General features: G+C 37.0%; 1 protein-coding gene across 14 annotated transcripts in view; it reads left to right on the top strand.

The window, feature by feature from the left end:
• jar (Myosin heavy chain 95F jaguar) overlaps positions 1 to 17,155 on the top strand; it is a 141,642-nt gene that overhangs the window by 85,384 nt on the left and 39,103 nt on the right. For 11 of the 14 annotated variants that reach the window (XM_067760990.1, XM_067760989.1, XM_067760987.1 and 8 more), the window contains one exon: positions 14,182 to 14,370. In XM_067760990.1, coding sequence (XP_067617091.1) covers positions 14,190 to 14,370 — 181 coding nt within the window. In that variant the 5' untranslated portion in view covers positions 14,182 to 14,189. Of the gene's footprint in view, positions 1 to 11,737; positions 11,824 to 13,925; positions 14,061 to 14,181; positions 14,371 to 17,155 lie in introns of those variants that run through there. The other 3 variants (XM_067760986.1, XM_067760991.1, XM_067760992.1) reach the window with 3 other exon arrangements.

Below are 17,155 nucleotides of genomic sequence, written 5' to 3'. Positions count from 1 at the left end.
ATGTTGGTTTAACTATCTACCCAACAAACAGCGTACGAATATCTAACAAAGCTTAAAAGCTATTCTTAAAACATTAAACAGCATTCTCGAACTCTTTTCAAACCTCAAAGATATCCTTCGGCTTCAAATTGATCCAATGTAGTTCCTATGCAGGATGAAAAAAATTAACTCTTTGTTGAGAACTTTATGCCTTTTGGGGTATATTTAGGAAACCACGTTGGAGATGAAGTTTACTTAGCTGTAAAATTTAAAATCAAGTCTCAAATGTTAATTGGGTATGAGATATACCACACTTCCATAACATCAACTTAGCGCACTACGAATATGGTCGTAGATATGTACATACTTTGAAAGTGATTATATAAGTGTTTGCTATCCTTTGTGCTTGTAGTAAGTTTCATAGCAACTTTCAGGAAGGAATGCATTGACTAATCCCACACTAGGGCTGACCCACTATTGCAAAGTAATAGAAGAAGAATGTAGAAGCAAAATAAAGAATTCATCAAAGTGGTTCGGGGCCAGAGGTTCTGGACAGCTATTAGCATGAAAAGGATTGGAATACCCGGTTGAATATACAGCCGGTGTTCTATCATGGTCGTGACGAGCTATTGGACAATAGATTAGGTATTGTGGTAGCAGGCACAGGTGGTATAGAAAATATGCCTTGCTAAGATCTGGTATGTCAGTGGGAGTTCAAACTCCATTTAAAGTGGACAAGAGTTTAGCTTTGACACTTTGCTCGATAGCATGTTGCTGCTCATCTTTGTTTAAGCGGCCGAAGTGGCAGAGTTAAACTCCAGTCAACTTTAACTGAAGTTTAAAGTTATCAATTTACTGTCGTAAAGTCATAAATTTGTTATCGAAAAGTCATCGACTTTTTATCGGGGTGTTACCAATTTTCTATCGGAAAGCCGTATCGATTTTTGTGGCAAAATTATTTTAAAATTACTGTTTTTTCGATTTGCGAAAGTTATCGATTTGTGAACGAAAACTTATCGATTTATTGCCGAAAAAGTTATCCATTATGTATCAAAAAGTTATCGATTTGCTATTGAAAAGCCATCTACATTTGTTATCAAAAAGTTATCAATTTGTTGTCAAAGAGTTATCTATTGGTTATCGAAAAGCCATCTCCATTAGTTATCAATTTGTTATCGAAAAGTTATAGATTATTTATTAAAAAGTTATCGAAGTATTACCAATTCGTCCTCGCTGTGTTATTTATTCGTTATCGAAAAGCTTTTGATTTTCTATCAAAAAGCTATCGATTTGCTATCGAAAAGTTATTTATTCCTTATCAGAGTTTCACCAATTTGTTATCTGCGTTTTATCGATTTGTTCACGACGACTCTGCAAAACTTTAACTTTAAAAAACACGCTGTTACCTGTATCAGTGTAATCCGATATCTCGCCTATTACAAGTCTATAACATACCGATAATTCCACGATAATAATTCGCTGTAGATAATAAGTCGATAATAAAACTATAACTTTCCGTTATCGGTTATCACCAATAAGAAGCCGACGAAGTTCTTTTCAAAAAGTCCGAAATTACTTCTTTCTGGTAAAGTTACCTCTGTTGTGGTACATCCCTAATGATTGGTTATCAATGCACTCACGTACAATTTTTTTGAAATATTGTGCTGACAGCAGTTGTATTTGCAGTTAGATAGTTGCACAACGTCATGGTATATAGTGCAGCGACCGCTTCTCATAGGTTAAGATACTCTTTATACGTATCATTTATGTATAAAGTAGCAATTTGCAATGTGCAACAACAATGTTGCATACCATGAAAGTGTTTTTTTCTTCTTTTAATGTCATTCTCTTTAAGATATAAAAAGTATAATCAAGATTGTGTTAAATTGCCTGAAAAATTGCTACTAATTTGTTGTGCTTTTGTTCTTTTCGAAGACTTTTTAAATGAAGATTATAATAAACTTTATGCTAATTTTGAGATATTTAAAACACAGATAATTTGACCTGGTTATAAGAGCAATGTATGTAGATTTACTGATACTTAAAAGGAAGTAAAGACGCCACGCTTTGTGCTCGTGCCCTGATCTCGCCAAGCTAAGACTCCAGCTATTAGGAGTGGCACAGCTATCAGATTTACAAGCAGCAAGTAGCTAGGTTCTAGAAAGCTTTTAGTATATGCTTTCCTTCGGGGGAGCCTGAAATCCCTAGAGGGCGCGTCCCCAGGTGGCGGATAGGGGAATGCCTCCCAGATATGGGTGGTAGGAGAGAAATCAAATATCTCCCGCGGACCACACAGGCCGAAGAAGGACACTTCGTTAATAAACCAAAGTACAAAAAAAAAAATCCTGTCGCCTCTTTGGGAGCCGAGTAGCCGGCAGGTGGGCGTCTGTTCTCCATGTAAGGAGCGGCCTGCTTCGAGCAATCTGTGAACTCATCACTCGCTGATTGAAATTTAAATAATATTCTAGCATGGATCAAAACGATAACGGAAACTATTCTCCACGGGGTAACCAGCATTTGCGACACAATCCCTCTGCTTCGGCAGCTGGCACATCGGATGTGGAGGTGCCAAATTCACGCTTTAATATTAGGATGAATGAAACTGAAACGACCGACCAAGATCATATTCCTGAAAGTAACAAACATCACAGAATCGGCATGAAGCATAAAACACAAATATGTACATGGAATGTACGAACTCTCTACGAGAGTGGTAAGCTTGAACAGCTACGGAGGGAAATGCACCGATACAAAATAGACATATTAGCCATACAAGAGTGCAGATGGACAGGATATGGCCGAATAAATGACCAAGGAACAACGTTCCTATACTCGGGCCGAAATGAAGGAGAGAGTCACACCAGCGGCGTAGGTTTTTTAATAACAAATACAATAGCGAAAAGTATTATTGAATGGGTGCCGATAAGCCCCAGAATTATTATACTTAAACTCCGCACTAGAGCAAGGAAACTAGTCATCATCAATGTTTATGGACCAACAGAAAGCCAAAATGACGAAATCAAAAACGAATTTTTCGATACGCTCAACAGCTGCGTAAACTCACACGTTAATCAAGGGGACATATGTGTTATTCTAGGCGACTTTAATGCTAAAGTTGGATCTGACAATGATGGTCTAGATATATACATGGGTAAACACAGCCCTGGTACCCGGAATGACAATGGTAGTAGGCTTATAGAATTTTGTTGTGAAAACGGTCTGGTGATCGGTGGAAGCTTATTCCCACATAAATTAGTCCACAAAACAACATGGACGTCTCCGGATCAACGCACTAATAACCAAATTGATCACGTACTAATAAACAGCAGATGGAGGTCATCCTTGCTAGATGTGCGCGTTAAAAGAGGAGCAGATATTGGTAGCGATCACTACCTTGTAGCTGGTAGTTTCAGATTTAAGGTAGCCGCAGTACAGAAAAACCTTCAAAAAATTAGCAAGAAAATTGATATTGAGAAACTAAAGCATGAAGAATATCAAAATGCCTTTAATGCCGCAGTACGCGAACGTGTTGAACAGGTAAACATGAGTGGTAGTACAGGTGACAGGCTAGACTCCGTTAATAATATCTACCAAGAACTTGGTAGCAGTATCCTTGGACACAAAAACAAAGCAAAGAAAGTATGGCTAACAAATAATACGTGGACACTTATTGAACAGCGGCGGAAAATTAAAGAATCGCTTCTCAGACGGACGAACAACAATGACACGGAGGAAGCAAGGCAGTTAGCCGCAAGGTATAAAGAAAAATGCAAGCAAATTAAGAAGTCTGCTAGAAAAGACAAGAGGGAATGGGCTGACACATTAGCAAGTCGAGCTGAAACGGCAGCCAGATTAAATAATATGAGGGAACTCTATGAGATTAGTAGGGAACTCACCGGAAAATACAGGAGTGGTCAAAAACCAGTAAAAGACTTAAACGGAAATCTTATTACTGAAAGCGAACAACAAATGAGTGTATGGGTGGAACACTTCAAGAAAGTATTAAATAATCCTGTAGGTGAAGCGACCTTAAATTCCAACACTATTGCTGCAAACTACAACAGCCAACCCCACTTCAATGGGGTAAACAGCGCGCCCCCTACGAAAAATGAAATAATTTCAGCAATCAAGTCCTTAAAAAAGGGCAAGGCCCCAGGAACTGATGACATATATGCTGAATACCTCATAGCAGATCCAGATACCGCAGCTGAAACCTTACTTCCAATCTTCCGTCAGGTATGGGAAGAAGAATCCTACCCTCGTCAGTGGAATGAAGGCATACTTGTAAAAGTCGCAAAAAAGGGAGATACCTCTGATTGTAACAACTACAGAGGTATCACCTTACTCTCGATTCCTAGCAAAGTGTTCTCCACGATCTTACTGTCCCGAATTGAAGAGGCGGTGTATCGAACTCTAAGAGAAAATCAGTTTGGCTTTAGACAAAACCGATCCTGTGTTGATCTAATAAATACCGTCCGAATCATTGTTGAACAATGCTGTGAATACAGAACATCAGCTTATTTACTTTTTATCGACTTTAAAAAGGCTTTTGATAGTCTCGACAGGAAATATATTTGGGAAATACTACGAAAACGAGGGATGCCCAATAAAATAATCAACATTATAAAGGCAATGTATGCCGAATTTAAGTGCCGGGTCAGTCACGATGGGCGCCTCTCAGAACCCTTCGAAATTAAAAGCGGGGTGCGACAGGGATGCATACTCTCCCCGCTCTTGTTTATCTTGGCATTAGACGAGATTATGAGGAACGCAGAAAATGGTGGACACGGTGTACAGTGGACGCCTTTCACTCAGCTAGGGGATTTAGAATATGCAGACGATGTCTGTCTGCTAAGCCACAGAAGTACTGACCTTCAACACAATTTAGAAGCTGTCAACACACATGCAAAGGAGGCCGGACTAAGCATCAATACAGCGAAAACCAAAGTCATAAGATGCGGCTATAGTATTTCATCAAGGCCATTGACGCTTACGGTTGACGAAAATGAAATCGAAGGTGTAGAGTCCGTTGTTTATCTTGGTAGTATTGTCTCAAATAAGAGCGGTGCAGATGAGGACGTTCAGTCTCGCATAAACAAAGCAAGAATGGTTTTTGGGCAACTGGCAAACGTGTGGAGGTCCAGCCAAATATCTTTAAAAACGAAGCTTCGACTGTTTAATTCGAATGTTAAATCAGTACTGTTTTATGCTTGCGAGACGTGGAAAAGCTCAACTTCAATTCAGAAACGTCTACAAGTTTTTATTAATAAATGTCTGCGCCGAATCCTGAAAATTCGATGGCCGGAAAGAATTTCAAATGACGACTTATGGTCTAGAACAAATCAACCTAAGGCTACCACAGAAATAACCAAGCGTAAATGGTCGTGGATTGGTCACACTCTCAGAAGACCTCCAGTAAATATAGCCAGACAAGCATTGCGATGGAATCCACAAGGAAGCCGACGACCTGGTGCACCTGCGAAAACTTGGCGCAGAACTGTGGATAAAGAACTCGAAGACGCAGGATATACGTGGAATGACATCACAAGAACTGCACCTAACAGAATAAGATTTAAGTCGGTGGTCGAGGCCCTATGCTCCAATAGGAGTTGAGGAGGATGATGATGATGATGAAGAGAAGGCATTCATTTTATAACTTAGGTCCTCGTTTTTAATGGGATTTTGCAGTTTCGAAAAAACTTCTGGTAACACTATGGATTCATTCAGTCTATGTGAAGTCCTCACGGACCGGTCAGTTCAACCTATTTTAAGGACGGAAAGCAATATATCATTAATGAATGTACTTGAACTATAAACTGATTGAATTTTTAAGAATTAAAATTCTCATGGAACATAAGTTGTTATCGCAGCCGAGGGAACTACTTCAAAGAGCACAATTTTTAATTCTGCCTGGAGTTTATTTTTTATAGCTATTTTCCTATCTAACCAATAAGTCCGGGTGGTAAAATGGCTGACAGATCGAGGCGTAATTTCTCTGATTATCGAGATATAATTCTGAAATCTGTAAGAAAAGCTCTGAGCCTCCAACAAAAGTTATAATATAGTCTAGAAAATATAAAAATTAAACATAATTCCCAAAACTTGCCAAAATGTTATGTACTTATGATTTTCGTAGTCTACAGTATGTGTAAACTACAATTACGCATAACCTATTTCACCCTTGCTGCGGCACCCAAAATTCTCTAAACAACAAGTTGAGATTGTTAGCTATTTTAATAGATTTTTCCTTGTCAAGCAATTGAAACAAATATTGTCTGCTTAATAACTACGCCTACCTACAACTATAACCTTAGCATTGATAGCTGCGTCACCAGCCCACGATAGGCAACATTACCTTTAACAGTAACAGCACAAACAGCAATCATCGTCATCACAACTGAAAGTCATTATCATTATTAAAATGTGTAGCATAAAATGTTTTAAATTGTTTTATTGGTATGGCTTTCTTCTTTACCAACAGTCACTCACAACGAAAATGAGACGGTCCATGTTACTTTTACCTGTGTGTCTATGCTTCTAGTTTTGGTAAACAGCAATTACCTTGGAACAGTATGATTTTACATTGGGGAATTATCCAATTTTAATTTTTTATAAGCTGGAAAAAAGGCACATTTTATCTAGGTATGCTACACAGCATACGTCTGATATACGCACTTACTACTCGATGGCTGAGTGAATGATTACCCTATCACGACTACCTGTTCGAAATCAACCTCTCTCCGAATAGTTTTGAAGAACACCAAATCTCAGAATACAGTTAAAGGGCATCCTAGCTCAGAATTTGTTTCATAAATGCTCTTTTTTTGATATATTTATGGCATTTTCTTTTCTGTTGGTTCTTCTCAGCTCTTTCGTCAATTTGTGTGTGCCTTCCACGAAATATATTCCAATGATTAATAGGAAGAGTCGCATTGCCCACAAATAGAGCCACTTTGCATAGCCCCACGTGACCTAGTTCAAAAGTTAAAATTTAAGAGTGCAACATAGGGGTAATATTTTTTGCAGAAAAGAAAATGCCATTGGTTTTAGAAACCAATTCTATGTACCGCTTATCTTATATAAACTCTATCATGGTGTTCTGAGATAGCGTGAACTTCAAATGAGTTCTGAGGCTATATTCACTTCAAAAAATGGATTTCATATTAATGAATAAATGGACAATATGCATGTAATAGAAATATACTGCAATGACCAAAATTTGCTTTAGTGCAAGTCAAAGGACTCCACTATTGAAGCCCTACGTTTCGCTAATCGTCTTAGCTTCTTCAGGGGCAGACTGCATTTATTAAATAATAGTATAATACACCACAATATGCACTTTGGATACTAAATCCCCAGAACTCTGTCTTATAATGCCTGTTTATGCATATGGTGCGGGTATCATAAAATCAATGTTATTAGAGAATGAAACTTCGGAATCAAAAAAGGCACTCAAGTCTTTGATCTTATATGAATGACTTAAAATATTCAGCACAAAAATTTTCGGATAAAAAAACAACGCAATTTCTTTAGTGCTTAAGAACAAACTATAGTGAGCCTACGGAGAAAAAAATCGTTTTCCCCGTTTAACTATGGCGCCCATCAGCGCGGTCAACAGAATGATATAGGTAGTTTCCACGAATCTAAAAATATTACGCAGTTTACACATTACTGAAAGTAAATTTGACAAGCCACGATCTCCGAACATATTTTGAAAAACATCGGACAAAATCTCTCAACTTTTTAGATTGATAGAAGAACATTACCGGCGAAATAACGAAACAAAAAAGGAGTGACCCACAAGCAGTACGAAATTTAGATTACTAAATTTTTCCAAAGACCAATCTGATGAATTTGAGAATTGGTTTGGAATGGCTTCAGAGCTCTTCTTTACAATTTATTTTCCGACTAATGCAGATGGCTTACAATAACTCCACAATGTCTTTACAAATCGCAGAACTCAATTGAAAAATTACAAAAAATACTTTTCGAGGAGTCCAATGTAAACTAGTCGATTAGTGTTAATCGATTATTTTACTAAACAACTTTAGCTTATGACTAATCGATTATCAAGATTTAATGAAAACCAGATATCGCTGCTAATCTTCTGTTCCTATTTTAGCTTCGGTTTTACTTATCAAGAATTTGTATTTTGTTAGTATAGAGATAGTAGTATTCGATCTTTGAGTTTGCTCTTCAGTACTAATTTCAAGACTTCACGATCCTTTCGCTCACCGTAATTGTAAGACTAAACAAATAAGTAAAAGTTGTATTCAATATATTCCATTTAAACACTGACAAACTGTGAAGGTTCGTTGTTTTGCCCATTTTTGTAAAACTTTACGCTCTCATTTGTTTATTTAATTTTCGCCTTGCTTCACCAATTTATACACGTAGATAATTGAGATACAAATTGATGGTAAGCAGTAACCGGCAATAGATAATGACGAATATGGGTGACGTACAAACAATGGTGTTTTCTACAATAACAACTAACAAGTCATTAGTAAATATTTCTCAGCCCGCGAGAACGTTTTAATACCTAAGTAATCACTTTAAGCACTTGAGAACAAACTCGCATGATCACTAAGAATCAAGAAAGGCTCCACACTCTCGTTGACCTTTAGGTATGTGCACATATATGAATAAGAAAAAAAGAACATGGAAACAAGAAAATTATCTTAGCTCTTATTCGTAAAATTTTTATTTTTTTTGTTTTGTTTTGTTTACACTATTCACATCTCTTCATGTTTATAGGCCAAATCAAAATACGAAATTATGGTTTGTACTTTAGTTCGTGAAAAAACCAATTTTATTATCTTATCAGACAAAACAAAAACTGAAAAATGGAATGACTCACACACAACCATCAATCAACACTTTTGCTCTGATAAATTGTCAAAAAAACAAAATTTACCTATATTTAACGGCAAAGACAAAGCAAAAATTCTACAATAGAATAATTATCTAAAGCATAAAAAAATGGAAAATAAAAACAAAACTTGATTTTGTATGAAGAACTCGTCTAGAGTGGCATGAACTGGGAGAGAATGGCAGTAAACGATTGCAAAAAAGACAGAACTTGCCTATGCACGTAGATTGCCACACAATCAGCCAGCCAACAAGCTAAACAACAACCAGTTTATCGACTGGCCAGCCATTGAACCAACCAACCAGCCAGTCAGCCAACGAGTCAGCAAAACTGAGTGCAAAGCTTACAAATCGTAACGCAACAGATCAGAGCGGAATATCGTATATTGTTTTTTACGGGGGTACCCAGAGAAATCTGAAAGATTTCGGAACTTGAAACATTGTATATTGTCAACTGTAGTCAATTTGTTACTAAATTACCGATAAATGTTATATAATATATTTTGGAATATTTAACCGTTGCCAAACCGCTGCTTTTTCACGGAACAAAATCAAGAATCTTGAGACTTCTGTTTCTGGTAAAAGAAACTGATTTTGAGATGGAACATTCGTGAAAAACAGTCTCATCAAAGGAGAACCCATAAATTTCAAAATTACATACCTCCAAATGTGGTGTTTGTCATCCTTTTCTATTATATTGTTTTGTACACATCAAATAAACTTTCCAAAGCTTTACAAATTTAGTTTTCTTATCCACTCGACATAAAATAATTTCATCCTGTGCGAACCTAGAGGCCTCGTAGACTTTAAAAAGCTTCTAAAACAAAAGACGAACATCTAATTCGTCTAAAGTCCAAGGGATTTTCATGACCCCTTTTGTTGACCTTTGGAATGAAAACTACCTTGATCCCTTTCCAGTTTAACCCTTTCGGACGTGTTGGGACACATACATACTAGAAAAAGTTTTCTTATAACTAAAATCTTAATTTTTCATTTAAACTCATTAAAAGCTGTCCCGTCTGGTATATTGAAGTTCAGGTAATGATTCTATGTGTTCCATTCGGTTTATTTGTTGGTATAAATATGTCCCGTTTAGAGCTTGCCAACATTCTCTAACTTTTAGTAATTAAAAAAAATTTATAAACCTCTTCCTGTTCCAACGGGACCTATACGTCCCGCTCAATAAGCCGAATGGGACACATATGTCCCAACCACTAGACCTCCCTGGAGGGGGTAGAGACTCCACTTCAAAATTTTCTAATTTTAAGGCCTATACTAAAGCTAAAATAATCAATAAACCAGGCATTTTCCTGCTGGTTGCTTTCAGGTTCGAAAGGAATAGAGTAATTAAGGATATTTTTCAGAAAAACTAAAGCAGGTATTTTGTAGCATCGCTGCGAAAATTACATGCAGACCTCGGAATTTGTATAGCAAACAAGTAAAGAAGGTTAAGTTCGGGTGTAACCGAACATTACATCCTCAGTTGAGAGCTATGGTGACAACATAAGGGAAAATAACCATGTAGGAAAATGAACCGAGGGAAACCCTGGGATGTGTTTGTATGACATGTCTATCAAATGAAAGGCACTAAAGAGTATTTTATGAGCGAACGGGCCATAGTTCTATAGGTGGACGCCATTTGGGGATATCGCCATAAAGGTGGATCAGGGTTGACTCTAGAATTTGTTTGCACGATATGGGTATCAAATGAAAGGTGTTAATGAGTATTTTAAAAGGAAGTAATCCTTAGTTCCATAGGTGGACGCCGTTTCGAGATATCGCCATAAAGGTGGACCAGGGGTGACCCTAGAATTTGTTTATACAATATGGGTATCAAAAGAAAGGTGTTAATGAGTATTATAAAGGGAGTGACCCTTAGTTCCATAGGTGGACGCCGTTTCGAGATATCGCCATAAAGGTGGACTAGGGGTGACCCTAGAATTTGTTTGTACGATATGGGTATCAAATTAAAGGTATTAATGATGGTTTCAAAAGGTAGTGGTGGTAGTTGTATAGGTGGTCGCCTTTTCAGAGATATCGCCATAAAGGTGGACCAGGGGTGACTCTAGAATGCGTTTGTACAATATGGGTATCAAACGAAAGGTGTTAATGAGTATTTTAAAAGGGAGTGGGCCTTAGTTCTATAGGTGGAAGCCGTTTCGAAATATCGCCATAAAGGTGGACCAGGGGTGACTCTAGAATGTGTTTGTACGATATGGTTATAAAATTAAAGGTATTAATGAGGGTTTTAAAAGGGAGTGGTGGTTGAGATATCGCCATGAAGGTGGACCAGGGGTGACTCTAGAATGCGTTTGTATAATATGGGTATCAAAAGAAAGGTGTTAATGAGTATTTTAAAAGGGAGTGGGCCTTAGTTCTATAGGTGAACGCCTTTTCGAGGTATCGCAACTTAGACTTTGTTTGTACAATATGGGTATCAAATGAAAGGTGTTAATGAGTGTTTTAAAAGGGAGTGGGGCTTAGTTCTATAGGTGGACGACTTTTCGAGATATCGCCATAAAGGTGGACCAGGGGTGACTCTAGAATGTGTTTGTACGATATTGGTATCAAATTAAAGGTATTAATGAGAGTTTTAAAAGGGAGTGGTGGTAGGTGTATACGTGAAGGCGTTTTCCAGATATCGACCAAAATGTGGACCAGGGTGACCCAGAACATCATCTGTTGGATACCGCTAATTTATTTATATATGTAATACCTGCCAAGATTTCAAGGGTTTTTTATTTCGCACTGCAGAACTTTTTCATTTTCTTGTACTTAATATGGTAGGTATCACAACCATTTTACAAAGTTTTTTCTAAAGTTATGTTTCGCGTCAATTAACCAATCCAATTGCCATGTTTCATCCCTTTTTTCGTAATTGGTATAGAATTATGGCATTTTTCGTAATATTCGATATCGAAAAAGTAGGCGTGGTCATAGTCGGATTTCGTTCATTTTTTATACCAAGATAAGGTGAGTTCAGATAAGTACGTGAGCTAAGTTCAGTAAAGATATGTCGATTTTTGCTCAAGTTATCGTGTTAAGGGCCATGCGGAAGGACAGACGGACCACTGTGTATAAAAACTGGGCGTGGCTTAAACCGATTTCGCCCATTTTCACAGAAAAGAGTTAGCGTCATAAAATCTATACCCCTACCAAATTTCAAAAGGATTGGTAAATTTTTGTTCGACTTATGACATTAAAAGTATCCTAGACAAATTAAATGAAAAAGGGCGGAGCCACGCCCATTTTGAAATTTTCTTTTATTTTTGTATTTTGTTGCATCATATTATTACTGGAGTTGAATTTTGACTTAATTTAGTTATATACAGTAAAGATATTAAATTTTTTGTTAAAATTTGAATTTAAAAAAAATTTTGTTTAAAAAGTGGGCGTGTTCTTCATCCAATTTTGCTAATTTTTATTTACCACATATATAGTAATAGTAGTAACGTTCCTGCCAAATTTCATCATGATATCTTCAACGACTGCCAAATTACAGCTTGCAAAACTTTTAAATTACCTTCTTGTAAAAGTGGGCGGTGCCACGCCCATTGTCCAAAATCTTACTAATTTTCTATTCTGCGTCATAACGTCAACCCATCTACCAAGTTTCATCGCTTTAACCGCCTTTGGCAATGAATTATCGCATTTTTTCGGTTTTTCGAAATTTTCGATATCGAAAAAGTTGGCGTGGTTATAGTCCGATATCGTCCATTTTAAATAGCGATCTGAGATGAGTGCTCAGGAACCTACATACCAAATTTCATCAAGATATCTCAAAATTTACTCAAGTTATCGTGTTAACGGACGGACGGACGGACATGGCTCAATCAAATTTTGTTTTCGATCCTGATGATTTTGATATATGGAAGTCTATATCTATCTCGATTCCTTTATACCTGTACAACCAACCGTTATCCAATCAAACTTAATATACTCTGTGAGCTCTGCTCAACTGAGTATAAAAACGTAAATACCTTCTCACAGGCTTTACCCTGACTGAAATATATCTATCCCATGGAATCTTATTTAGCATTATTATTAGTCAATTTATTAGCCAAAAGCAGGATTTTATCCTAATATGCTCTCTTGATTTATTTTGGCTGGAGTTTTTCAAGCAGTTCACAGTTATAGCTGAGATTCTTTTTATTGATCCAACGTCTTTGCTTTAAAACTATTGTTCTTTCTAGAGAAATTTCTCTCGAGAGAATTTCCCTGCATTTGCGAAGATTATTTGGTTGTTTCAAAAAGCGAACAAAGTTCCTTTCAGCATTCCTCCTTAGCCTTCTGAAAACCCTTTTCGTAACTGCTGAGGCTATCGTTGTATGGTTTACAGTTCGCCGTCGCAACGACTCGAGATTGTGCAATTTTCAAGACTCTTTCCTAGGCGTATAAATAATGGAATTCCAAAAGGGAACATATACATTTTTCCGGAAACTAGTTGGACAAGCTATTTGTAGAGGAGGTCCGAAGGCTTTTCCTACCTGATTGCCTCCAGTTATCTACCCAATCACTGTTGTTACCTCTAAAATATTGAACGTTCCTCCCAACCGTTGAAAATTTGCGTGCTAGGTAATACACAGTTAGATATGTTTCCCACGTTACACAGTACTAGAACCGTGTTAATAATATACTCGTTAGATGATTCACCCCGATTATTGATTTCCTTGCTACCAACGACTGCAGTACCACGTCTCCTCCTGTGGAGCGTCCTGCCATGTTGCACGTAACACGAGGCATTTAAAATGCATTCCGTCGGCTGTCTTTAGCCACATTGTCAACAGATCTCAAGAGCTGTGAAAAGGAGTAAGATTTTACCAAACCTCATATCCTAGCCTTTCTGCGATTTCTTGGGAGGTCTTTAACCACATCCAGGGTCCCTGAGCAAAGGCTACATCAACGGCCTCCTTCGATAAGAAGGCGGCAAGGTTGTCCGTGGTTTGTTACTTATTTTTTACTAAAAACAATTTATATACAAAAAGTAAGCGACTTATCTAGCATCCCTCGCACTTGCCTACGATTAACCCACCTTCTCAGTTAAAGTTGGGTTGACGACGTTACCCAGCTGGAGCGCATAGTTAGTTGAATTTGGCTAGCGTAGCGGAACACTTTTACTCCGAAAAGGCTTATGTTAGTGGTTTGTTGATACAATACGGGAGTTGATAGTTTTTTGTTTTTTTTTTTGTTTTGTTTTTTTGTTAATTTCGGTAATGTGATATTGTTTAAAATTTTTTTTTTCAAAATTCGCTCGATAAACTTGCTGTTAATTTTCTTAAAAAAAAATATGCAAATTTATTATAAATTTTGTTTTTTGTCGTTCCATTTCAGTGCGCAAAATGGACACACAATTGGTGTGGGCTCGCGATCCGGTCGAAGGCTATATACAGTGTCGCATCTCGGAAATCGGTGCTAAAGAATTCGAGGTAACACCAATCGATCGCAAATATCCGAAACGTTCCTGTCATGTTGATGATATATTTTCGTCATGCGATGGACCGCAAGATCACGATGATAACTGTAAGTGCAACAAGTATTATTTCCATATTTTTTTGTTAAGTATATATATTTTTAAGATATTATATTTCATTGTTCTCTGTGACACACATATACATACATACATATATATACGTAGATGTATGTAAGTAGGCACACCTGCCTTATCAACGAATCGAAATCACGTGCTTACTCAGCGTAAACGACAGCATGTTTTACAGTCAAAAGCTGATTTGTTTTTTTGCCTTATTTATGTTGAAATTTACAAACGTTTTACGCCAGCAGCGGGAAGTTCAAAAAAAGAACCTAGCAACCCAACAAACATTTAGGTTAGAAAACGATTAGAAGACGAATCGAATTCTAATGTATTTCTCTAAGGTAGAAGGTTAGAGGACGATTTGCGAAACTGTCGCGAATTATAGCATTCTCGACAAAAAGGGGACTTCGTTCTCGATATCGAGAAAAGGGTTAGAATTCTAATCGAATTCTAATCGAATTCTAACGTCAATTGCTAATGGGTTTCTAATGAGAATTTTTAAGTGATGCGCAATTAAGTTCAGTTATTTAAAATCAGCGAAATTTTCATTGTTTCATTATATCAGATACTTTTATTTGGTTATAAGCTTAAAAATTATAATAAAATAAAAATAATTAAAAATCCTATCGTATGTTTCACAGTTTTCAGTACTAGTTATTGTGTTGGAATTTTCGCTTCCACTTATTTCCTCAGGATTGAGCTCGGCATTGGTTTGAGGTACGGATGAGGAAGCGTTTTCTTCATGCCATTCAAATAGCCCTTTTTAACTTTCTTGGATTCATTTTCACTTACTAGTATTTATTATTATAAATAGAAAAACTTATTTCTCAGCTTATAATATTTCCACACAACTTTTCACTATTTTTGTTTTGTGGTATAACACTGTAACTGATCATGTCGTGCAAATAATCGATAACTGTGACAATAATCATAACATCACATTTCTAGTGTTATTCGAATCGTTTCACAGTCGAATTCTAATCGAGTGCTCTAACCTAGTTTTCGATTCGAAATGCATTAGAGAACTACATTAGAATTCTAATGTAAAACTACAATATTTCTCTAACGTTAGAAACTGTGTTTGCTGGGAAGTTAGCTCCACTATTATTTTGCATATGCCACATTCAGTGTTGCCGTTTTGAGCTTTTATTTATTATTTTTTTCGCCCCCCTCTCTCCTTTTCTCTCCCTTACTATCTGTTCCCATCTCTCTCTCCAGTTCCCATTCGTTCTCCCTCCCTTGCTTCCTCAATGGCGGAACCAGTAACCAGATAAGAATCAGATTTAAAAAAACCTAAAAAACATGTAAAGCGCGATAACGTCCGAAGAGATTTTAGGCCGAGCTTCTCTTCCAATTTGCGTCGTGCTCCTTTTAATTTGTCCTACGGAACGGAGCCTACTTATTTTATGCCGACTCCGAACGGCATCTGAAAGCAGATAAGTTATCACTGAGAAAATGGCAGAAATACACCCAGAGTCTTGCCAAACATTACCAAGGGGCGACCCCGCTTAGAAAAACGTTCTTCCTATTGAAAAAGACTTTTTGCTAAGATTTTGCTATTGCTTTTCCCGGGGCGTGTATCCAGGAGCACGGCGGCCGCAATCGGTTCCTTATCCACTACCCATAAAAATATTGTCATACAAACCATATAATCTAGGCAAGGAGCTATCCTTAATATAATTTTTTATAATTGATCGATCTCTGGTCCATTTTTCCAAAGAAACTCGACAGGGACACTCTCAGATACTTATACACATACATAGGTAGTCAAGCTTTTACTAGCTAACCTTTATCACAATTTCATGTAATTCAACATCTGTGCTTGGTGGAATGCTCTAGCTGAACACATAATCGAAAGGATGGTTGATAGCGAACACACACACTTACTTCCTATTTTGAAAAAAATTAATTTTCGCTAAAACCATTTTGGTTCTTTTAGAAAGGAATCAACTGTTTTTTGTTTAAGCAGAACGAAAGTAAACATTTCAAAGTTCAATTGCCAGTTAGAAATATGTAAATGTTTTTTGTGTGTAAACTAGAATTGTTTTGAGCTTTCTGTGCGGAGCTATAACATTAAATCGACATTTATATATACGAGCCGTACCCGTGCGCATCTTGTGCAACCAATCTAAAAGTATCTTATCAAATATCAACGGAAACCAGCTGTTCTATCAATCAATTAAAACGCAACTGCCGGCAATGCAGTGCAAATATTCACAGTAGTGCCATAGTGCAAATATATTTCTTTGTGTGCTCACAATCGTTTATTTTTAGCAAATTATTTCAATAAAATATAGCTAAACAAAAGCACTACGACCAAAATCGCACAAAGCTCGCTAATAGCCCGAATCTCGATCTTTACAACCAAAACTTTATTTATAGATTTGGATTCCAAATAAGAACAAAAAAGGGACCCGTACATAAAAACAGCAATTATAAATAATATATATGATTTGTTCTTAACCTTGTGGCAACACTGTCCACAGTAACTACGCATGTTTATAATTTTTTTAAGCTGTTCCCCACAGTGAAGTTGCCTAATTATGTTTGGCACGCGTAGATTATTATCTACTTAACTCGGTCACGATGGCGGCTCACAGATCAATTATAAATTTTAGCATTTAGTTTTAGTTTTTTTTTGGTATTACCACTCTTGAAGATTTATAACTGATCTAACCGCATCGGTCAGTACCTTTACTACGCACAAAACAATTTCGATTGAGAGCGCAGCTGTTTGAACAGTTATTGACGTCGTGAGTGTTGGAAACTCGC

Source organism: Eurosta solidaginis, chromosome 1 (genome assembly GCF_040869045.1).
Source record: "Eurosta solidaginis isolate ZX-2024a chromosome 1, ASM4086904v1, whole genome shotgun sequence".
Taxonomy (NCBI): domain Eukaryota; kingdom Metazoa; phylum Arthropoda; class Insecta; order Diptera; family Tephritidae; genus Eurosta; species Eurosta solidaginis.
The sequence above is the reverse complement of the archived record's forward strand: the minus strand, read 5'-3'. Positions and strand labels throughout refer to the sequence as shown.